Raw genomic sequence first — 24419 nt, 5'->3', positions numbered from 1 at the left:
CACTTGTACATAAATATTATGCAAATATGCATAAATGTGAGATAATTCTCACCATCACAATTTGGGAAGAAGGGAAGAAGTGGATCTGGAGGGAAAGGCTTATGGGGCTATTCTGTAGATTCCATATATGATTCCGAAGGTGAGAAACTGGAAGCAAATCAGATAAATGCAAATGGAAACAATGCCAAACTCAGTTTTATGCACAAGCCAGACTTGGAAGGGAGGTGGAAAGGGAGAGGAAAAGAAGAGATGGGATGAAATATGGCCTATAGGACCCCAGGTTCACTCAGAGGCATGTAATGATCATCTAGAAAAAGGACTCAAGGTCCCTCTTGTCCCAGGAAAATTATTTCATCTTTTCCAGTCCCTAGAAATATTGCTTAATAAAAGTACCATTTCTACTTCTTATAGGGATGACCTTGAAGACATTTCATAATCTCTCAGAGATTTCACTTAATGAACCTGAAATATTAAAGGTAATAATAAAAATAAGAAGAATTATCTGGGCTATCATTTTTTGGTTCAGGAAAATGAACCAAGAAGGAATCACACAGACACAGATATGCAAACACATACATCCCGAACAAGTTGGCTCTTTTGCTAATTCATTCCCTTTATTTCAGGTCTTTTGATATGACTCCTGAAATTAGTCTGGAAATGAGAATCATATAATCTGATAATTACATGGTTCTTTAAGGCTTACAAAGCACTTTAAAAGTTTTCGTTCTCTCATTTGACTCACCAAATAACTCTGAAAATAAATGTTCCAACTACTGTTCTCCCTAGTTGACAGGTGAGAAAAATAATCCTCAAAAAGGTAAGTTTCTTGCTCAAGGTCACACAGTAAAAGTCTGAGGTAGAATTTGACTATGATCGCTGTCTCTAATTAAAAATGACACAATCACTCTGTGGCATAAACATTACTAAAGGACTCATTTGAGCTATCCCCAAACAATATGATGCTCTTATTTTTTATTTACCTTCTGATATATCCAAATATTACTAAACCAAGGATCATGAAATATCAGTTTTCATAATATAATAGCAAAAGTTATGTATCACTGTAAAATAAAATGATTGCCATCATATTAAAAAAAATCCTTGAAAACAATTCCTTTCAGGCCTAGATGCCTTATTATACTCAAAGAAGAAATAATAAATCATTTATCATTTTACTCATTTGACTTACTGAAACTTTTATGTGCACAGACTTTAAATATAAAGCACTGGTAGTCAGCCAGAGGGCCTTTACCTCCCCAAATATTCTCTTGTGAGAATTATTGAAATATATATTGGCAGCCTATAGGGCTGCCAGGAGAAATCACTTCATTTTATTTCTCCTTTTTTCCCTCTGGAAACTTAGAATAAGAAGCAGAAGCATCACATATAGAGATTATATTCACCTTAAGGTGAATCTACAAAGTTTTAAATCAAATTAAGGATCTTCAGAGCTAAAAGTCCTAAGTCTCAAGGGAAAATAAATTTTCATAGATCATAGAAATGTTTGAGCCAAAGGGGACCTTATAAATCCTGTAGCCAACCTCTTGGCATCTTGTAACTCTGAGACTTTTAATAATGGATAGAAGATAGGTTAACTTTTCTCCAACAAAGAATGTTGTCAAGCAATCTCACTAGGTAAACTTAACACCTTAGCCGCTGACCACTTTTTCTATTTTAGATTTCCTTTCCAGAGTATACGACCAAGCATCAACCGCATAATCGATATATCCAAACTTGGAAGTGACCTGGTGAGTTCAAGAGTCCAGAGAGTTTTTGAGTTCAGCTGACTAAAGGAAAATATGAATTACTTCATTGAGAAAGATGACTGGTAGTTGTTTGAATAGTACACAGCCAAGGTGAAACGTGTTCTCAGAAACTGCTTTGCATATTGGTTAGATTTTAATTTTTAGCTTCCTGGGAGAGATTATAATAGTAATTATAGGTTAAGTTAAAGAATCCTATTTTAAGTTATTCTGTAAATGGGCACTTGCAAGAAGTTTTTTTTGGATATTTTAACATTTCTTTTATAGAGGAGATAAGTAGTAGCTCTATGCCCTGATTCATCTAGGGGAGACCTAAGCATGAGCCAAGAAATCAAGTTTTAAATAATTTGTCACTGGAGTACTGGAGTGGAGGTGTAATGGATCAGAGAATATGAAACAAAGGCACTTAACACCCATCTTTCTTATGATAGGCCAAGATCTCCCTAAATTGAACTCAGGGAGATATAGAGTATAGAGTTCCCTGAAGGAGATGAATTAGGTGCCCTCGGCCCTTGAACTTAGAACTGGTTTCTAATATTCCACAAGAATTCTGTACCCTCCAACAAAATTATTTTGAATATGATTGAGTATCTTGGAGATGCATTATACAGCAGTGGGTAGAGTGACTAGCTTGGAGTGATGACTAGATTTTCTACAAATTTATGTTATATAATTTCAACTGGAACTTCATAGTTCAGGCAATTCTTTCATACCTCCCTAATTGACTCATTATCCTGCTCACCACAGTAGCTTTTCTTCTCTCCTCAAATCCCTCCCAATATCTCAGTTGAGAAGCTTGTCTCATATTTCACTAAACCATTTCAGGCTATCCCTTTAGAGCTCTCTTTTTTAGCCTCCTCATCTCATATCATTTACTTATATTTTGCTATGCTCATTTCTTTTCTCCCATCTCACATAAAGAGGTAGCCCTTCACCATTCCTAGGCAAACTTATTGATCTTTCTACTGCCTACAAATATGCCCAGGTCTCCCCCATTCCCAAAAAACCCTCACTTGATCCATCCATTCTCACTAACTTTCATCTTATATATTTCTTTCCTTTGTTGACTAAACTCCTTGAGAAAGCTGTCTATCTCCACTTTCTTTCCCCTCATTCTGATTTTTCTATTTTCTAATCTGATTTCCTACCTTATTCATCTGAAACTGCTCTCTGTAAAGTTACCAGTAATCTCTTAATTGCCAAATTTCATGGTTTTTTCCTCAATCTTCTTCCTTGTTGCCTTTTACACTGTTGATTATCCTCTTTTCTTTGATGTTCTCATCATACTTTTGTGATACTACTCTATCCTAGTTCTCCTGCTGTCTATCTAACACAAAGAAATACAACCAAGTGACTGTCTTTCAATGATTTTATTCCTTTTTCATTTCTTAGTCTATAGGCAATCATTAGATTTTAACCAAATACACTTGTTTTTTATTAGAAATGATCCTTATCCTTGCTCACTACAGGTTTTTAAATAAATGTAATAAATACTTATATAATTCCTAAAAATGTCCAAGGTATAATATGTAGCCTTATAAGGTATATATGATGATTAATAAAATAATTTCTGTCCCTTACATAGATATAATTTTTATACAGATTTTTTTCTTTTTGTCCCAGATTTGACTTTTTTCCTTCATAATTTTGAATAGTTTTATGTTGTTCTAATACTATTTTACATGTTTTAATTCTCCCATTGAAACAATAAGTTACAGAATGAACCCACAGTCAAACTCTATCAATCTATTAGGTATAAGGAAAAAAAATTAATGAAAAAAGTGCCTAGGTTTAAGTTGAAAAGTCTGTCTAAAATATTTCAGATTCAAGAAAAACAGTAATGCAGTGCCAGTATGTAATAAATATAATTCATATGAGAAATCTTGAAACAAACAGATAAAGATATCATATAATGAAAGAAAAAAACTATATAACAATTCTTATTTTATATGTAAAACAATACAATAGCTATTTAAATGTGATATAAAACTTAGCAGTAATATAAAAAGAAAGAGACAAAAGTGGAATAAAGTAGGAGACTGCAATATTCCACTATCAGGATATGACCAATCCAAAATCATCAATAATAAAAAAATGAAGAATATGTTATTAGATGAATTGGAATAAATGCATATTTGGAGAGAACTGAATAGGAGAAGCAAGAAATATACATTCTTTAAAAAATAAACATAGTGTTCATTGTGTGTATGTCCCTTCCCAGGGAAGTGATGGGGTAAGAGAAAAGATATTTAAGTATGAATAGATATATTATTATTATATTAAATTATATATATATATAAATATATGAAAATATTAAGTAGAATATTTTATTGCACTGCAGAATGCTTTAGCAAAACTTAATTGGGGAAAGCTTCATTTCAATAGTCATAATTATTTTTGAGAAGGTCTAAAGTAAGGACCTGAGGCAAAATCATTAATGCTTTTCAGCCTATGTCTATGGTTTGGTCATACTAAAGGCCATTAGTCATTATTTATTTGCATGGAATATTTTGGATGGGATCATTTTTCTGATGACATTGACTACTTATACTTCTCTCATTAACTCTTTCCCCTCTCCCTGTCTGTTTTCATTATAAAGGGTTACAACAATTATAAAATTCATACCTTGCTTTCCAATCTTCTGAATTTTACCCATATAATTTATAGTCATAGAAAAGTTCACCTAGGCTCTCTTTATAAAATTTGCTTCTTCTGGAGAACTGAAAGAAAGATCTGGGAAACTTGACAAAGGTCTGGACTAATATGATCTCTCTGATTTCTTGTAGACCCTTTAGTTTATGGCCAGGGATTTAAAAAACAGAGTAGGGGTAGCTAGATGGTGTAGTGGATAGAATACCAGTCCTGAAGTTAGGAGGACCTGAGTTCAAATTTGGCCTCAGACACTTAACATTTCCTGGCTGTGTGATCTTGGGCAAGTCATTTAAACCTAATTGTCTTAGCCAAAATAATTAGAGTAAATAATTTGAACTTTAACTATTGAAAGTATAGACTTACTTGGGAGCATACTGAACTAGATCTGTGGAATTCTCAGTTGACATTCTGGCTGGAGGAAATCTTACCTAAAACAAAGGTAACAAATTTTTAAGATATTATTATCAGTTTTACAAACATTTGAATTTCAGACAGTATATCTAATGTATTATGTCAGGGAAATTCATTCAGTCTTCTTGGCTTATTCATATTGCTAATGATAGAAATCAAAAGCCAAATCTAGAAAGACATTGATCAGTAGAGTGCAATAATTGTGATATCTATCATTCATAAAATTCCCTTTCATACATCTTAATGAATTGCCTAAATTTGAAACCCAACTATACACATTAAAAATTCTTACCATTATTAAACACTTTCCTATTGACTATTACACCATAGCCATTCAGCTAATGCTAATTCAATTTGTTTAAAATGTAGTTCTTCCCTTTTTTTGAAGGAGAAATGGCAGTGTCTCTGGAAACATTTATTAATTTTTAAGTGAGCAAGACTCATAATAAGTCCTTAAACAAAAAGATTTCAGAAGGCATAAGTCAAAAGTTCATTATCTATAGAATGGTTCAATTACTTTAGAATAATTGATCACATAGTGAATTATTTCTGGCATGTTGACTAAATTTGAAAAAAAATTTAGCCAAATATTTTTCTTCCAATGAAGTTTGAATGACAGATTATTGTACCCAATATAGGTATTCTCAACAACTCTTTGTCTAAAAATTACAATAATTGAAAACAACTGTTCATACAAAGATTGGAAAGACAACATGCAATGCAATGAAATATTATATTAGAGGATCTGAGAAAATCATTATAGTTATGATAATGCATTTATTCTCAAACTTACTTAAAAAGTACTTTTATGAGGAAAGAGGCAGAATTATAGAGTGAATATAGCACTATCCTTTGATTGAGGCAGACACAGTTCCAGTTCTGTTTCTGGTACCTTAGTTGAAAAACACTGCACAAGTTATCTGACAACTGCATGCCCTGAATCTACTCTCTAAGGCTATATCAGACACTAGTGCCAGTCTGCATCCATGGATGGATTTTGCACATTTCAATTTTCCCTTACCAATGAAATTGCAGGTTTAGATAAAAAGGATAAAAAGAGAAAAAGTCAAGTATGTGTAATATGTATTTTTATATGCCTATAATATATATGTTTATATATAATACATATATACATATGTGTGCATATGTGTGTGTATGTATATATATATATATATATATATATATATATATATGGAGAGAGAAAAAAGAGGAGAGAGAGAGACAGATAGGAATGAGAAAAGGAGGAAAGGAAGAAAAGAAGAAGAAAGGGAGGAAGAGACAGAGACAAAGAGACACAGTGAGAGAAAGAAAGAGAAAACAGATTTACCCTAATTTTAATTTTAAAAATCACTGGATTATTTAAGTACTGGTGTACATAGTAAGAATGGCATTCTATTTCAATAGATTACAAATTGGTGTCTAGCATACCTTCTTTATATTTAGGAATAGAAAACCTTGATTACTGTGATTTCTATTAGAGCAGTAATATAACAGTGTAGAAAGAGGATTTGGAATCTCAGAAAATCTAAATTCAATCCCTACCTCTGACATATACTGATTATATGACTCTGGAAAAGCCCCATTATCCCTAATTGCCCCCAGTAATGCTCTAAGATTTTAAGTTGGTGAGCAGGGCAGGTACACATATTCATTTTCTGAGGGATTTTCCACTTTAGCATCCTCTTATGCAAGTGAAATCTTCAAAACCAAGGCAAAACAGGAAAAATGGACCCTGTGAAAATTTCTTTCTAAAATAGGGATAATAATACCTGCATTAATTATCTTATAAGGTGATTGTGAGAGGAAAATAAATAATAAATCTTAATTTGTCACCTAGAGGCACTTATTAAGTACCCATTAATATAATCCTATGAACATTTATTAAGTACCTACTATGTGCAAGTTACTGGGCATACACTGGGATACAATGACATTTTTTAAAAAAGGACAATAGTTGTCCTCAAAGACTTACAATCTAAAAGGGGAATCAACACAGAAAAGGAAGCAGGATAAAGGGGACACCAAGAGATACTTGGCATGGGTTCATCTTGTTCCATGGAGTTAAAACCAGGTAGAGCAATAGATGTAGATTCAAGTAATATGAGAATCCATTTTCTGCTCTTTATAAAGGAAGATATAGGGATCCTCCAAGCATCCAACCAGCATTAGTGTCAGGCAAAGCTTGAATTAAGCAGCATGGTTAAACTAATGTGGGAGGATAAACTCAAGGTCACCAATTATTGGGGTAAGGACTTTCTATTGAACAGAAACTACTGGAAAATTAAAAAAAAGTCTGACAGAAATTAGTTAGACCATCATCTTGCTTGATATATAGCAATACACCACAAATTGATAGATGATCTAAATATAAAGGATCATATAGAGATAGACATAGATTTTTTTCTTGTGAAAAATTATATGATAAAAAATTAGATGAGAGTGGAAGGAACTATATTTGCAACTATGGTAAAAATTCAAATTTTTAACTAAACAAATACAGAAGTAATAATGAAGAAAAAGGAAACTATTTCAATCTCATAAAATCAGAAATTTAATGATAACAAAACAAATACAAAAAGAATTAGAAGATAAATTAGTTGAGAAAAATCTTTATAGCAATATCACTGATAAAAGTTTGATATCTAAAAATATAGGTAATATAAATAAATGCAACAATAAGTGATCAAAGAATATGGTCAGATATTTGTCATAAATAGACAAGTAAGCTATCACTAACCATATGAAAAAATGTTCAGAAAGCACTCTTAATAAGAAAAATACTAATGAAAACAATTTAGTGATTTTATTTATGTAAAGAAAGAAATAAAAAATAAAAAGAGAAAGAAAAGAAAAAAGAAAAAATATTAATAAATTAAATACACAAGAGGAAAAAAAAACATTAAAAATGGACACAAGCTAAAGACTTTTGTTATTCCTTGGCTAATTTAATATGTATTTTAAAAATACCCTCCCAATATATATGCATGTATATAATATATGTGTGTGTGTGTATATATATATATATATATATATGTATGTATCTATAAATATATATACATGCACAGAAATAAATGTTACTTTTCTACCAGAGTATATACACTAGCTACATATTAAATAGATATGAATACTATTTATACATATCTATAACTACAAATGAAAATTGGCGAGGATAAAGACTTAACAAACCATTCAGAGGCTACTTGTCAATATATCATGAATACTTTAAGAATCAGTAGTCACCGAACATAGCAAATACTAGAAAACACCAGAAAAATAAAATTGATTGTATTTTAACAGATAAGAAATTATTCATTACTGATATAAAATCAATTTTATTTTAATAGACAAGAAATGATTCATTACTGATATGAGTCATTCCAGAATCAGTTATTTTTGTACAATGAAACAACTCAATTTTTAGAGTAAAGATCAAAATTACTACAAGACTAGAAGAATAAAAAGATGCAAAAAAGGATATTCAACTGATATACATCTTGGACATGTCAAACTGGAGACATCTTAATCTCAAAATGCCCAAAATGGAATTAAATATATTTCCTCCTAATCTCTTTCCTCTTCCAATTTCCCTATTTTCACAGAAGGCACTACCCATTCTTCCATTCTTTTAGGTTCATTGTCTTTAACTCTTCCATCTTTTTCATTCCCTGTAATCAATCAGTTGGCAAATTAACTATTTATACCACTAAACATCTTTTGCATTTACCTTTTCTCTAGTCATACAGCCATCATCTTAACAACCATATGGATTATTATAAAGCTCTTGCCTGCATTGCAAGTAATCTGCAATGGCCTCTAAACTGTTCTCCCTGTTTTACGATCAGCCAAATTACTTTTCTTAAGTGCAGATAAAACTCTGTCACTTTCCTACTTGATAAACTTTACTGGTTCCAATTGTCTCTAAGATTAAATGTGTACTCCTCTGTCTTTAAAGACAATACGGTTCCAGCCTATCTTTTATTTTCTTAGGTGGCATAATAAATAGATTGCTGGCTCTGAAGGCAGAAGGACTTGTGTTCAGGTTTAATCTTAGACATATACTACAGATCCTGAAAAAATTATTTAACATCCATTTGCCTTGGTTTCTCAGTTATAATGGGATAATAATAGCACCTATTTGCAAGGGTTGTTGTGAGTAATCAAATGAGATATTTATAAAATGTTTAGCACAGTGTACTACTATAATTATTTAATAAATGCTTGTTTCCATCTTCCTCTTCTCTCACTTTACAATTTAATCAAATTATAGGATATCATTAACAAATTTCTCTTAAAGGCCCCATTTCTCAAATTTATAAGAATACAAATTATTCCCTAATTGTTAAATGGTCAAATGATATGGGAAAGCAGTTTTAAAAAGAAGAAATCAAACCTAAGACATATAAAAAATGCTCTAAATCCCTATTGATTAGAGAAATTCAAATTAAAACTACGCAGAGCCACCACTTCATACTTATCAGATTGCTTTTCATGACAAAAAAGGAAAATGACAAATTTTGGAGGGGATATGGAAAACTTGACACACTAATATATTGTTGGTATAGTTATGAACTGATTCAACCATTCTGGATAGCAATATGGAACTATGCTCAAAGGGCTACAAAATTCTGCAATCTCTTTACTCCAGCAATATCTAAGTCTGTATTCTAAAGAAAATTTTTTTAAGGGAAAAGGAAAAGGATACATATATACAAAAATATTTATCACACTTCTTTTTGTGATAGCAAAGAGGGATGGAGAGAAAATCTGAAATTCAAAATAAAAAAAGAATGTTAAAATTTTTAATCTGGAATTGGGAAAATATTTTTTAAAATTTATATTTACCTGCTAATAGACTAATTATAAAGAAGTTTATTCATTAAAAAGGATATCATCTAAGAAATTTATGATTTATAAAATGATGGACTGATAACAGACACAGAGATTGAGGTCTCTGCTGGTTTCTTTGCAATGTTAGGAGAAATTCTCCAGCATTTTGGGTAAATTCTTTGTGGTAAATGTGTATGTGTGTGTATGTGTGAATGCACTAATGGAAACAGCCATGTTGAAGACATTGTAGAACTATATAATTGCTCAAGAGCAGAGAACATTTTGATTCAATCCCTATTTTTACTGGTTGATTTTTCTACCTGACAAAATTTGCTGCTGCCATTCATGCAGATTAATTGTGTCTAAATATGTGACTGTTGTGCAGCTAGCACTTCAGCCAAATATAGAACAAAAGTTCAATTCAGGATTTCAGTCATTTTCAGCTTCTTCTGACTCTTTGTGACCCCATTTAGGGTTTTCTTGGCAAAGATACTAGAGTGGTTTATCATTTCCTTCTCCAGCTCATTTTCCAGATAAGAAAACTGAGGCAGACAGTTAAGTGACTTGCCCAGGATCACATGGCTAGTATGTGTCTAAGTCCCGACTTGAACTCAGGAAGATGAGTTTTCCTGTATCTAGGTCTGGTACTCACTATATACTGTGCTGCCTTGTTTACTGGAGAAGAAATACTTTCTAATACCATGAAAAGGAAACTTTATATATTAAGAGGCTATTTCCATGATGGATGAATGATCTAAGTAACAGTGCCTTGTTGGAATCTTTACAAACTGTTAAATCATTAGAGTTGATAGAGACAATAATTATCTGATTTGGCATGGTTCAGTATGATTGATTTGATCCTATGAGGAGATGTTATGGGCCAGAACTTGAAACAAGGTACTAAGTACAACTGATAGAAACAATGCTTGTGTTCACACCTTTAGAGAGCTCATATAAGCAAGAAGTATTTAAGTACTCACTGGAGTTCACATGTTTGGGAGATTTCAGGGTTTAGTATTGAGATATCCAAATTCACACCTCCCTTAATCCCTCCCTCGGAGGGGAGGAGTTAACCTTTGGGAGATCATATATAAGAAGTGGACAGAGGCTTGGTCGAGACTTCAACTGAATTAGATTGAAGAAGGGAGCGTCAGCCAGTTCAGCAAAGCCCTCAGAGGCAAGACAGATTCACCTTGGTGCTGGCTGGAGGCTGAAGGAAGCAGAGGCAGAAGCAAAGGACAAAGCTGCAAGAGCTCTTAGAACCAAGGAGAGAAAGGCCTCTAAGAAAACTGACCGAGTTATGTTGGAGATAATAAAAGATCTGAACTTTTAGCACCTGACTGCGTTTTGGGTGATTATTACTCTTAACTGAAACTAAGGCTGCCTCCAGAAAACCTCCCCAAGAAACCTGTTCCCAGAGAGAACCATTATATTATATTTTAAAGAACAAGAACACCACAATGCCTTGCTGGTTAAGTTATTTACTACTAAAATAGTTTTCTTTTGTTCCTATCTGTGTAGTTTCCCTACTTACCTACTCTGTCCCATGCGTGGGAATACCTTATTTTACATGACTGTGCATAGTTTACACTGTAGGCAGTGAGGGTGAAAGGAGAATAGATCAGGTCTTATTAGTTTCTTAGATACATAGATTTAGAATTGTCAGGAATTGCATAGGCCCTGTCAAACACACACATTTCACAGATAATGAGATCTAAGAGTTAAAGTAGTTTGATTTTAAATTCAGGTCTTCTGGCTTTTTTCTTTGCTATTTCTGCTGGACCACAATGTTTATCTGTCTTTTAATATCCATTAGCACATCATCCATGTTTTTCCTGAAGGGCTTTTGCCAGAAAAATCACTGCACTGATGTTGCAGTGGTTATTAAGGAGAGAATAGGCATAACTCCTTCAAATGAGAAAATATTTGAAAAGAGTTTAACAAAACCCATCTCACTCCTTTGCAAAAGCAGGAGATCCATGAGTGTGGTACATTGTACATATTTTCAGATCTCTGTGATATTTTGATCAGTCGTTCTGATTTCTCCTTTTTTTTTATCCTTGAAAAATACTATTTGCTAGATGAGATCACTCTCTGGGAGGAATAAAGGAAGGGATGCTGGAGAAAATTTTTACTGATATTAAAAAAAAACATAGTAGGCACTACATAAATGATAGCTATTATGCTATTAATTATTGTCATTCTTTTAAAACTATGGGAAATAGAATGGGAAAACAGAAAATTGCTACATCTATCTAGTTTCTTCCACATACTGGTGTTGAAGAGTCTGGGAAGGGCAGTTTTTTCCTTCATTAAAAATCAATTAGAGAGGCATTATGGAATAAGAGTTAGTTTTGAAGCCAGGAAGACCTGTATTCTAATCCAAACTCTGATCCTTACTGGTAATGAGACCCTGGGCAAGTCCTTGAATGTCTGTCTCAGGACCCCAAATGATCGAGGGTGCAGAGCATGCCTTGATTTGCATTTGGGAAAGGAAATTTTCTCTCCAGAAGTTCTGCATACTGTACAATGGAATGAATCACCCTCCTCTTCCTCTCTCTTCTGATCTTAGTTTTTTGACCTCCTCAGGTGAGAAATACTGTTGTAGAGGGAACTTCAACCCAAAAAACATTATATCAAAAACTTTTTTTTCATGATAATTGTGATAGACACAGATAATCATGGGAAATTACATAAAATAAAAAGGATGAAATAAGCAGAATAAAGAAAAACAATATATACAATGATTGTAAGAATGTAAATACATAGAATGAACACATACACACATCAAAAACCAACAAAATCAAATGTTGCAAATTAACAAAAAATAGTCATATCTCAAAAAGAAAAGATCCATCAGTTCCTTGTTAGAACTTATCAGTTCTGACTATCTGACTCTGATACATTCTAATAAGCAAATGATTAGTTAGCAATCAGAAGTATCTTTATCCCAACCCTTTGCAGAGGCAGGAGCTCTTTTAGTGTTGTACATTGCACATAATTTCAGACTTCTGTCATAGTTTGATAAGTTGTTTTAATTTTTCTCTTCTTTTTTGTTCTTCAAAAATACTATGTTATGTGGCGTCATCTCTGGGAGGAGTAAAGGGAGAGATTCTGGGGAAAATTTGGTTGATATTTTAAAATAAGACATCAATAAAAACTCATTAAAAAAACTGCTTTTTTCCTTGTATAGCCATCAGTGTCTTTTACAGGATAAAAGACTTGAACTTAAGGATTTAAGTACTTGGTTAGCATGTTTTGGAACTTTCTACACAACCCAACATTTTGAAAGACCTGGAAGCTGAATTTTCTACCCCCAAATATCAAGACTTTGCAATACTTGCTTTTTGTGTGTGTCACCGGCAGCATCGGATAGGGAGCCATCAATTTTACAGGTCTCTTAGTTGGCTGTCTCAGAGGTACTTTTGTTTACTTCAGTCTCTAGGTTACCAGAATGCTGAATCAGATAAAGAACTTAATAAGCAAGGGAAATTATTCTTATTTTTCTTCTAGGAGTGCTGTTTCTAAGAGCCATGTAAAATACTCTGGTAAAAAGCACTCCTAATGCAGGGGATTTTTTCATATCTATTAAAAATTAGAATATGATAAATTGCTCATTATTTACAGGTGACTCCTTGTGACACTTCCTGGAAATATTGTTTAGGATAGTGTCATTTTTAAGATCAAAGAAACAAGGAAAGAATGATTTGTCATTCCATTTTGTCCCAATTATGAGAAATCTTTAGGTTTATTTCATAATATTTCATGTCTCTGCTAACAAATATGAATGAGAGAAAAAGTGAGGCGGATACCTGAACTCATGATGCTTGGATTCGTAATTGTGTTAAAGCAAACAGATGATATAGAGAGATGTTCTTTTAAAACTGGACTTTCAGTGGACATTGCATCTTAACCACGCTTCAAATATCTGAGTGTCCAAGTGAAACACTGGGCATTGTGAGTGTGTTAGGGTTCTGTGATGTCAAAGGTTGGTTCTTACTCATTAAAGCAATGGAATCTAGAAACTGCCAGAATCTTCCATTGTTTTTCTTCATATCCCCTGTCAATAATGAAATGAAATCATTCATGTGCAACCTCAAGTCTGTAAGTCTAGGAGAACTGCTACTGAGAATTTGATGCTGAAAATTCTTAGGACAACTGAATGGATTTTTGCTTGTATGTCACAGGAAACAGTAGAATTTTAACATGATATTGAGGACTCTGGGATGAAAGGAGAAAAAAGATTTCATCTTCCTCAGATGAATTGTGGGCTGAATTGGCAAATTAGAGGGTCTTTGCCCTGGTATGGGGGTTTTTCTTTCATCCTGAATCTCTTGCACTTTGAAATTCTTGTGGATTGCTCCTATAGAAGATGACAATTAGAAAACGAGGAAGAACCCATCCTATCTCTTAGTAGAAGAAGGCAGTAGTGGAATGGACTGCTAAATGTCACTCACATCCAATCTTTTCCCATTCCTCTGTCCTTGGTCAGGGAGCAGCCCTCTATTACCTGCCACACCTATCCAATTTCTGTCTCTTCTACCTTCTGAATGGAAAAATTATCTGGGAGAAGCCTATTCTCCCTTCCTATACCTCTTGCTCATGCTTTGTTCCCCTGACCTAAACACATTCAGTTCTATTGTTTGATATAAAAATAAGGCAAAGTAGGTAGTCACAAATCCTGACTCGAGGTTAATTTTGGCAGCAAATGGTGTTATTCATCCTTCATTCTCAAAGAGGACTATTGACATCACAAGGTGATGTCTTGATTCATTTGTGAACTGGATTTAATTAAATCCAGAATTGCGCAAAGTTGTCAGCCCCACTTTTATCTTCTAGAGTCATTGAAGTCAAGTGGCAAGACAAAGGCAATGACCTGGGAAACTGTAGATGATCCTTAGTCTTCCATGTTTGACTAAGCTCTTAAATACTCCAAATAGTACCTGCTTCAGCCACCTTTATGGTGTTTGGAACAAATTAGTTCTCATTTGCCTATTCTTTGAGAGAAAGTCTTCATGTATTTGAGGCAGATATTCCCCTAATTCATTGATGGGTTTGAGGCCCATTGGTTACCCTCTATCTGTTATAATCCTTCTGTCAAAATGGTTTTTACCAGGGTGTGGCTGCTGCACATGCTACTGCTTCTTGGAGCCATAAGTGAGAGTTGAGTGACAAGTGAAGACCAAAGGTAGATGAGCAGCCCTAGAAAGGGCTTGACAAACCTTCATACCTGAGGGGTAATTATTTGCTATTGCTAGTCCTCCCTGAGCATCCCATTGATTGAGATTGGTTGAGGAAGACTCCTTTGGTTCTTTGAGAGACACCCAGAATTCCCTCGCAGAGGGAGTTGATGGATAGGAGAACTGACTACTTTATGTTTCCAAGAGAGATGTAGAAAATGAGCCAATTGACAAAATACTCCTAGAAGAGGATTTCTAACTTTTTCCATATTATGAATGTCTTTGGTAGTCTGGCAAAGCCTATAGACTCTCCAGAATAATGTTTTCAAATTAAAAAAAAATACATAGAATACAAAGGAAAACAAATTCTATTGAAATAACAATTTCAAAATATTTTTAAAAACAAATTCAGGGAGCTTAAGAACCCCTGCCCTAAACAAAAACACACCGATGGAAGAATAAGCCTCATGCAAAGTAAGATCTGAGAAACTGGTGTTTCAATGGCTAATATGGAAATATGTTTTGCATGCCTTTATATTCCTAATGAGTGTCGTATTACTTTTCTTCTCAATGGATGGAAGAAGGACTGGAGGGATAGAATTTGGGACTCAAAATTTTAAAAAATCTTAAAAACTAACAAACTAAGAAAGAAATATACAAACAAACAATATTTTTAAAGAAAGAAATTGATGCTGCAGCAGCTGAGATTAAGTGTCAATAGCAGCTTTTCTGTGACTTTGACCCCCAACCAAACCAAACCTTGTCATTGTGTATTTCTATAAACTAGTTGCCTCATTCTACTCTTAGGGTGGTCACTTATTGTAACACTTGGGTACCTCCTTCTTGGAACTGTTTTTCTCCTGTCTCTGGGATAAATTTGTTTTTGATATTCTTTTTGACAAAGTTATTTTATTTTTCTCATGTATTTGAGGTCTTTTTGGTGGAATTATTTTGAGCTGCTTCCAAGGCCAACTTTTATTTATGCTAGTTGAATGAAATTTTGTTTCATTTACCATTCTCGTAACTTTGTTTCATGTGTTTATTTACTGTCATTTTTATTTGATATTTTAGTTCCTATTTTAATTTTTGCCTTGTCTTATCTCACTTTGTCACCTTTGTTAGATAATATTATTTTATTTTTTATCTTTTTTTGAGCAGGCTATTAGTCCAGTCTCTTCTGAATGAATTTTTTTCATGTTTCTTTTATATTTCTGATTATATTTCTTTTAAAAACATTTTATGGCAACCCACTGTAATATTTACAGTTTTGATTTCAGGAAAAACTTGCTTTTTCTAGTTTCATTTTCAATTTTGATTTGGGGTAGCCTTATTGGGACAATCTTTCCTTTTATAATAAATCTGCTACTATTGTGAAAATATTATTTATGCAAATTGTTTTTCCTAATTCTGTTAATTGCTTCATCCTATTGCTGAAGTGACAAATATGAGCAAGTGTTTTTATTTTTACTTCATGCTGTTGGTATAATTATTTGCTATTTGTTGGAGCATAAAAATCATTACGTTTTTAGTGCTATCAATTAATACAATTTACATATTACTTAGATGCAATACATTGCATGTAGCATTATTTTCTGCTGATTTTGTTGTTCAGTTTCATATGTTTGTCAAAAGGACTTTGTAAATTTAAAAGTACTATGCTAACTTACAATACAAATCTATGGATCTTTTTTTTTTCCTTTTGTTTTACTGGCAAGATCTGGGGAAAGAGTGAAATATGACAGTGATTTAATCATTCATTTTCCTTATGAAATAATTGCAGTAATAGTAACTGATATTTGATTGCTACATAAAGATGCACAAAACAATTTATATTAACTATTTCACTTGCTCCTCACAATAACTGTGTGAATTAGATGCTATAATTATTATTCCCATTTTGTAGATGAGGAAACTGAGGCTCAGGCTAATGATTTATAGGTCAAATTGATATAGAGCTCTGGAACTTCTGAGTCATCAGTCACAGCACTTTTCATTATACTGTTTTGCACCATTCCCTACTACTTTTCATTTGTTTAGTCATTTATTCAGTAAACATTTTTTAAGCATTTGCTGCCAGGGCATCCAGAGTCATCTCCAGAAATCCTGCTCTATATCTTACCACAGGACCCAAATGCCTCTGGAGGGGAAAGTGAAGCAGCTGACCTTACACAGCCCTCCCTCACTTACATCCAACTCACTTGCATTTCATGGCATCACCTCCCTGATGTCATGGTCCTCTTCAAGAACAAAGAACAATATTAAACATCTATATGTAGAGAGTTTGTGTGAAAGATATGTAAAGTTCTTTTCAAAATTAAAATTTGATATAGATGATGATAAGGAAAAGACATTATCCCTGATTCATGGTGCTTACTGTTTAGTAGGGAGACAAGACACAAACATGAGTAACTATAATAAAAAAAGATCACTAGCACTACAAATCAGAACAACTAGGGAGGTCATCATAAACTTCATATAAAAGCAACACTTGATTTATGCTCTAAAGGATGAGTAGAAATTCACCAGATAAAGGTGGACTAGTTCTAAGACCATTTGGTTGAACCTTGTTTGGGAGGGAAGTGTCTGACTTGCAAGGAGCTTGGGATAATTTGTCTTTGGTGTTTCTCTGTCCCCTGCTCTACCTTGCTCTCTACTAGAGCAATTAGAGAAGTCTTTTATCAAAAACATATTTATAATGTTACCATTCTCTGTATGCAGTAATTTTAGCCAGCTATAAAAAAGGATCTCACCAAAAAGTATGGAAGGAAGCGCCCTTTTCCATGGGTATATGAATTCAAAAAGGGTTAATGTCCTAATCCAAATAAACTCAAATAAATAGCACACCCTAGAGGAAGTATTTTATGGGGCAATGAAGCCCTTCCTGGTTTTTCTCCTATAACTCCATATTGGCGCCTGCCTACTTCATCAATCTGAAAGGCAAATCTGATTGGTTTTTCTGCCTCTCCCTCTCCTTCTCCCTTTCTCTCTCCCTCTCCTTCTTCAGCTCCCCCTCTCTTTTCCTCTTCCTCTCCCTTTTCCTCTTCCTCTTCCTCTCTTCCTCTCCCTTTCCCTCTTCCTCTTTCCATCTTTCTCTCTTTTCTTCTCCCCCTCCTTTTCCTTCTCCCTCCCCCCTCTGAATTTTTGTCTCTCTGTCTCTGTCCCTATCTATCTCTGTCTGTCTGTCTTTCTCACAAGCTTTACCTACACATGCCTATATAAGTATTCTTCTCCCACTATTGTGATGATAATTCTCCTTTTTCAGTACCACCTCTTTTCCCAATTTCTTAATTATTATCAATACCTCTGCCAAACGCAACACAAACAAGCATCTCTTCTCAGATTGGTATTTAGCCTCCCTTTAGGTCCTAATTAGTAATTTGCACCAATTCCTTACCTTCTGTTTTTCCTTCACCATTCTTCCTCCTTCTTGTTCTTACTCTTTGATTTGTGATACCCTTCTATGAAACCTAACTACAGCCTCGTAACAAACAGCTTCTATTTGGACTCCTAATTATAAACAAACGGCTATGGTGAATGCATATTTCATTCCCTTGGCTCTTGTTTTCTGCTCTCAACTCCCAGACCTGGTCCTGACTTTTGCTAACAAGTAGTCACAACAAATGAATAAACTGAACCAGTTGAAGTGATCAATATTATAAATTTGAAAATTTGAGTAATCTTCATTCCTTTCAATCATCTAAAATTTGAGGAAGAAAAGAAACATGGGGAACAGTAACATATTGTCCTTCAACTTAAAACATAGACTTTTTTAATCATGAAAAAAATGGTTTACATAGGGATAAATAGTAAACTAAATCTTAGTATTTAAATAATAATTAAATACTAAAAATTAGTATTAGTGTAAATAGCACATACAAATGCATACAAATGAGAAGTAGTATGATGTGGTATCAAAACTTCATGTTCAAATGCAGGCCCTTAATATTTAGTTATGTGGCCATGAACAAGTCCCTTCATGTCTCTCATCTTCAATTTCTTCATCTATAAAATGGGAAGAACAATATTTGTACTTACTACTTCATGTTCAGTAAGTATTTAGTAACCCGTAAGGCGCTGGGCACTAGGAATACAAGACAAAAAACAAACAAAACAGTCCTTGCTTTCAAGGAGCTTACATCTTCCTCTTACAGTAGGTTTACAATATGTAAACAAATACATAAATATAGATAATTTGAGGAAGGAGAGAAAGCTTTAATATTTGTTATTACCATCTTAAGCCTGGAGAGAAGTAAGGATCTGGAACCACAGGTTCCATCTCATCATTATGAAATTATTTTAATATATGTAGTCCCTGGCCCTTCCCCCAAATTGGTAGCATTCACAAGACCCTTTCATATATGTTGTGTCCAGACTAGCTCTCTGGAGAATCTTGGGATCCAGACAAGTCCTTGCTCTTAGAAGATGAGTGAAGACTCATGAGGATGGTCAAATGTGGAGTCCAGTTATTCCAAATTCTCTCAGCTTATATATCCCAATATCCTTACATAACTATAGCACACTGCACATGCACTAGCAGATGATTCTTTGCCACTTGGTATTACTCAGCTTTAATTACAACACAGGTTGTTCCCACCCCCTGACTTCTCAGGAAGGCTGAGAGTCCTTTAGGGAGATAGGGAGCTGAACCAGATACTGTCAGCAGGTTCTTCCTGGGTTGAAGGGTCTTATACCTCACCCAGAGTTCCACCACTATCTATGACCCTCTGTATCTCTCCTTTTCTTTTGTTTTAATTGAAGCACAAATACATCAGTGGTTAAATCCATCAGCATGGTAGAAATGAGATATTATAAAAGACTTCCATGAGTCCTAGAAGGTAGGTATAGAAAATAACTATCAATTCACAATCACACATACACCTCTTTCAGCAGCCAAGAGATAGTCCAAAGCCAATCTATTTGTCCATCACTTCACATGTCAGGGAATCCAATGATTCCTACAGGTTTTGAAGTCTTGCATCAGTCTCATTAGCAATTATTTTTATGGTCATGGTGATGTTTATCAGTCAATCGCCATACACATAGGGTTAATTGCCATGTTCTTTCAGTGGCGGATATAGTTAGAGATAGAACCACCCAATGTTTCCTGGGTTCTCTTTTTCATTTTGAGTGTCTTCTCTTTTTTCTGTCTCTCTCCAATGGACATGGTGGATATGGCTTGTTGGCACCCATTGGATTCCTTCTTCATTTGTAGAGACACAAGCAAACTCTCTCCCCCAAGGAGTTAACCTATTTGGTCCCTTCCATTCACCACTCTCTGGATCTCTCCACATCACCTGGCAATTATCTAAAGATACTGGAGCTGCTTGTATGGACACTGCCCTTCCGGCAGGTTATGAAACTTTCTGCTGGAGCCAGTGCATCTTCATCAAAAATCAAAACATTAATAGTATAAAGGGTTTATTTTATAAGTTCTCTAGGATTACCTGTGGCTCCCCCTTTCTTTTGTTTTTTGGAGGAACATCTCAATGTCTCTGTTCCTCCTCTCTACACTTGTCTGTCCTTGAGGATTGAAGGGTACAGCAGTGATGTGTGAAATATGATACTGTGCACAAAAGTGTGCAAAATGTTTAGAAATATATGCAGGCTCATTATTTGTTTTTACTTGTGGCATGCCCATAACTGCAAAGGCCTGTGTAAGGAATTCAGTGACCACCTGGGCCATTTCTTTTAGTGCTGTATTGCAAAAATAAATCCTGAAAAGATGTCCACTACAATATGGATAAAAGACAGATGACTAAAAGATTTATAATGGGTCACATCCATCTGCCAAATTTCATTGGGTCTCAAATCACAAGGATTCTTCCCTGGAGGGAGTGTAGGAGCTTGGAAAGGAAGGCAAGCTATACAGGCTTTTACTATCCTCCTAGCTTCCTCTTTTGTTATCCCAAACTGCAGACATAAAATTCATGCAGCCTGATGATATTTAGAATGAGATTCTTGGGCTGCCTGAAATAGAGGAGTGTTAGCTAACATGATGAAAAGGCAATCTGCTTTGAAGTTTCCATAAAAAACAGGACCTGGAAGTCCTGTATGACAGTAGACATGCAAGAAGTAATATTTACCTGGATGTTTTCTCACTTGCTCCTGAATTTCCTTAAAAAGCTGATATATGTTAGAGGTTACAAATTTTATTTGGGCTGTGGCAATTCTTTGTACCACACCTATTAAATAAGCTGAATCAGAGATTATATTTATATCTTCTGAGTAATAAATTAAAAGCTAGTATAATTGGATACAACTCATTCTGTTAAGTGGACTGAAAGGAAATTCTGACTATTTTTATAATTAGGTCAGGAGAGTATACAACACAAATGCTATGTTTGGACACATCTGTAAAGATGGTTAGGCCTTTAAAAGAAACTTTAGAAACCTTTAGTTCAAAAATTCATGACCAATTATGTAATAGTCTGGTTATCTTTAAGGGGCATCCGAGTGTAAAATTTGGAACTCTGGCTGATAAAATTTGCCACTCTGGGATGGTTTTACAGCATACATTAACTTGTGCATTGGTATAAAAGGTGTATGTCTTGTCAGGTCCTATTTCAGATAATTTTATTACTTGCTTAATGGCCTTTAATAAGATTCTAGCCACAAGCACTGGATAAGGAATAAGGCTTTGGTCTAGTTGTGCTTGGAGGGTCACCCACTCAATCACACTGTCTTCTTGATGAAGAACTGCTATAGGTGCCTCTTTTATAGCAAAAACTGATATTTCTGAGGATTTTTGAGTGACTCTTTCAACCACATAAAGCCAATTCAACCTTTCTCAAAGCCTCTTGGGCTTCTTTTTTAAGCTGGTGTGGTGAGTTTAAAGCACTGTCTCCCCTTAAAATGTTATACAATGGTTGTAATTGATAAGTAGTTAAGCCTAACACTGGATGCATCCATTGGATATATCCTATCAATTTCTGAAAGTCATTTAAGATGTTCAACTTATCTGTTTTTAAAGAAAGTTCTTGTTCTGTAAGTACCTTGGGATATACTTCATATCCTAAATATTGAAAAGGAATGTGCCTTGGAATTTTTTCTGGGACGATATACAATCGGTAGTTCCTTAGTGTTTCTATGGTCTTTTGTAGACATCCTTCTAACATTTGTTCCTCAGGTGCACATCCCAAGATATCATCCATGTAATATAATAACATTACTTTTGGAAATGCTTTTCTTACTGGAATAAGAGCAGCAGCCACATACATTTGACATGGTAGGGCTATTTTTCATTCCCTGTGGCAAAACTGTCCATTCATATCTTTTATAAGGCTCAACTAAGTTAACGCTGGACACTGAAAAGGCAAATCTTTTTATATCCTCCTTATCCAGAGGGATAGAGAAGAAACAATCCTTAATGTCTATGACCCAAAGAGGCCATTTCCTAGGCAATTGAGTAGATAGAAGTCCAGACTGAAGAGCTCTCATTGTCTCCATTTGTTCATTTACTTAAATCAGTCAACATCCTCCATTTTCCAGATTTTCTTTTTACAGCAAATACAGCAAAATTCCAAGGACTTGTCCTTGGTCAAGTTGCTCCTGTATTATATCTAATAGGGCCTGGATTTTTTCACTGGTTAAGGGCCACTGTTCCACCCACACCAGAGTATCAATTTTCCATTGAATGGGAACAGGTGAGAGTACTGGCAGACCTTCACAGTAACCCTGCCTAAAAAGCAGAAGTACTCAATAGCAATCTTAACTGCAATAAAATGCCTCTTTTCTTTTGCCTTGCCTTGGGACATAGGAAGGCAAAACTATTTGGAGGAGCTGATAGTATCACTGCCCCTCTAGCTCCTCCCTCTCCTGCCCATGAAGGCTGAGGCGAGGTAGAAGGATCAGGGAATAGAATACCTTAAGGATGTATACATGGGCTTAGGGGAAGTGAAGACAGGCTGAGAAACTGAGAAGCACCATGTCCCTCAAACTTCTCAATGCAGTCCTTATCTCTCTTCCTGCCTAACTCATCATGCCTCTCAAACCTCCTAGAGCAGTACTAAACAATATAAATAAAATACTAAAAAAGACTTCCTTAGCTCCGTCCCACATGCTGTACCCTCTGAAGCTACCAGCACTAACTAACCCTTTGCTTGTTTTTCTCCCCATACATCCTTGTTTGACACCCCATGTTAAAAGCTTTCTTTTTCTTTTTCTTATATGTGGGATTTCTTAAAGCCAATTTTATCCCATTGTATTCAGTTAGTTGTTCTTCAGCTAACTTCCACATCTCTGGCTCCAACCTCTCCTCCACAACATCTAAGAACTCAGTGATCTGCTTCTCAGTTACCAACAAACCTTGCTTCTCTATTTACCTAATTAAGCATACTTCATGCTTCCCTTGGGATGAAGTCCATTTTGGCTGAAAAAACAAAAGTGACTAGATCAGTTCTTAGGGAATCTTTTTACTTGCCTGTCTTTATGCTTACCTTATTCCTAGGGTCACAGGAATTCCTCAACTGAACCAGCTGATTGTATCAGTCAAGCTGCTGTATGTCCTGCTTTGCAAAACCCCATGTTGAACACCAAATGTTGTGTCTGGACTAGCTCTTTGGAGGATCTGGGTACCAGCTTAAGTCCTTGGTTTTAGAGAAGGAGTGAAGAGGCAGGACTCAAACATGGAGTCTGTTTATTCCAAATTCTCTCAGCCTTATATACCCTAATACCCATACATAACCGTAACACACTGGGCATGTGGGAGCACATAAACAATTTGGTATTGTATATAGATGAACACCTGTGATCACTCTGCTTCAATCACAACACAGGTTGTCACCACCCCCTGACTTCTCAGGAAGCCTGAGAGGTTAAGATAAAGTCTGTGCTTTTGACCCTCTGTTCCACAGCTGACATTTGGAAGTTTCTATTCCTGATTTGGGATTAGGAAATTCCTTTGAATTATTGTCAAAGATGTTATTAGTTGTTCAGTCTTTCAATCTCTTAATTTTGTGGACTCCACTTTACAGAGTGTGTGGAACTGGCATGAAGAGGGTCCTTTTGGGTGCTCCATTTATTCCATAAATCCAAGAGCAAGGACAAAAGACTTAAGGAAGCGGGTAGTGCTGCCTTATTTTACATTTTGGCCTTTATTATATACATCTAATAGGATTAAAATTTGTGGTCATTGGTGATCATTCTGTCAGCATAAAAGAGCTGGCTTTTATAGAGAGGCTGGGTTAACAATTTATGTGCATGTCTAATAACAGGGAAGACAGTGTTGCATAGTGAATAGAGGGATGACCTTGGAATCCGGGAGACCAGGTCTAAGTCCTAAATTTGACTTACACTGACTCTGTGGTTATAGGCAAATCATTTCATCTCTGGAGAATGACTGACCACAAAGGGGATGTTGTCAATCAGTAGGAGAGTGGGAAGATACCTTTCCAGTCCTCACCTATAAGTCTGTGGGTTTTTATCTGACACAACTACTCTCCCTCTCTCTAACCATCTCCCGTTCTTTTAGGCTGCCCTAGGTCTGGCAGGTATGGGTTTCTTAGAGTGCTTATAACATTAAATATCCTCAGTAGTTATGTAGATAAAATTCCCCTTACTCTCAGACTCCTAGTATACCCACTTCCTC

At 34.9% G+C, this 24419-nt stretch overlaps 1 protein-coding gene across 4 annotated transcripts in view; it reads right to left on the bottom strand.

Moving 5' to 3' along the window:
• Positions 1 to 13614, bottom strand: part of FAM81B (family with sequence similarity 81 member B) — a 79478-nt gene extending 65864 nt beyond the window's left edge. Inside the window, exons 1-3 of one of the 4 annotated variants that reach the window (XR_004234071.1) lie at positions 13466 to 13614; positions 12998 to 13110; positions 4779 to 4843 (exon numbers count right to left, since the gene is read on the bottom strand). Coding sequence is in view for 3 of the 4 variants with exons in the window: in XM_031967629.1 (XP_031823489.1) it covers positions 4779 to 4822 (44 nt within the window). In the remaining variant the exon portion in view is untranslated. The remainder of the gene's footprint in view (positions 1 to 4778; positions 4844 to 12997; positions 13111 to 13465) is intronic. The other 3 variants (XM_031967646.1, XM_031967629.1, XM_031967635.1) reach the window with 3 other exon arrangements.
• Positions 13615 to 24419: the final 10805 nt, after the last annotated feature.

This window comes from Sarcophilus harrisii, chromosome 1 (genome assembly GCF_902635505.1).
Source record: "Sarcophilus harrisii chromosome 1, mSarHar1.11, whole genome shotgun sequence".
NCBI lineage: Eukaryota > Metazoa > Chordata > Mammalia > Dasyuromorphia > Dasyuridae > Sarcophilus > Sarcophilus harrisii.
Note: the sequence above shows the minus strand (reverse complement) of the source record. Positions and strands in the feature narration are given on the sequence as shown.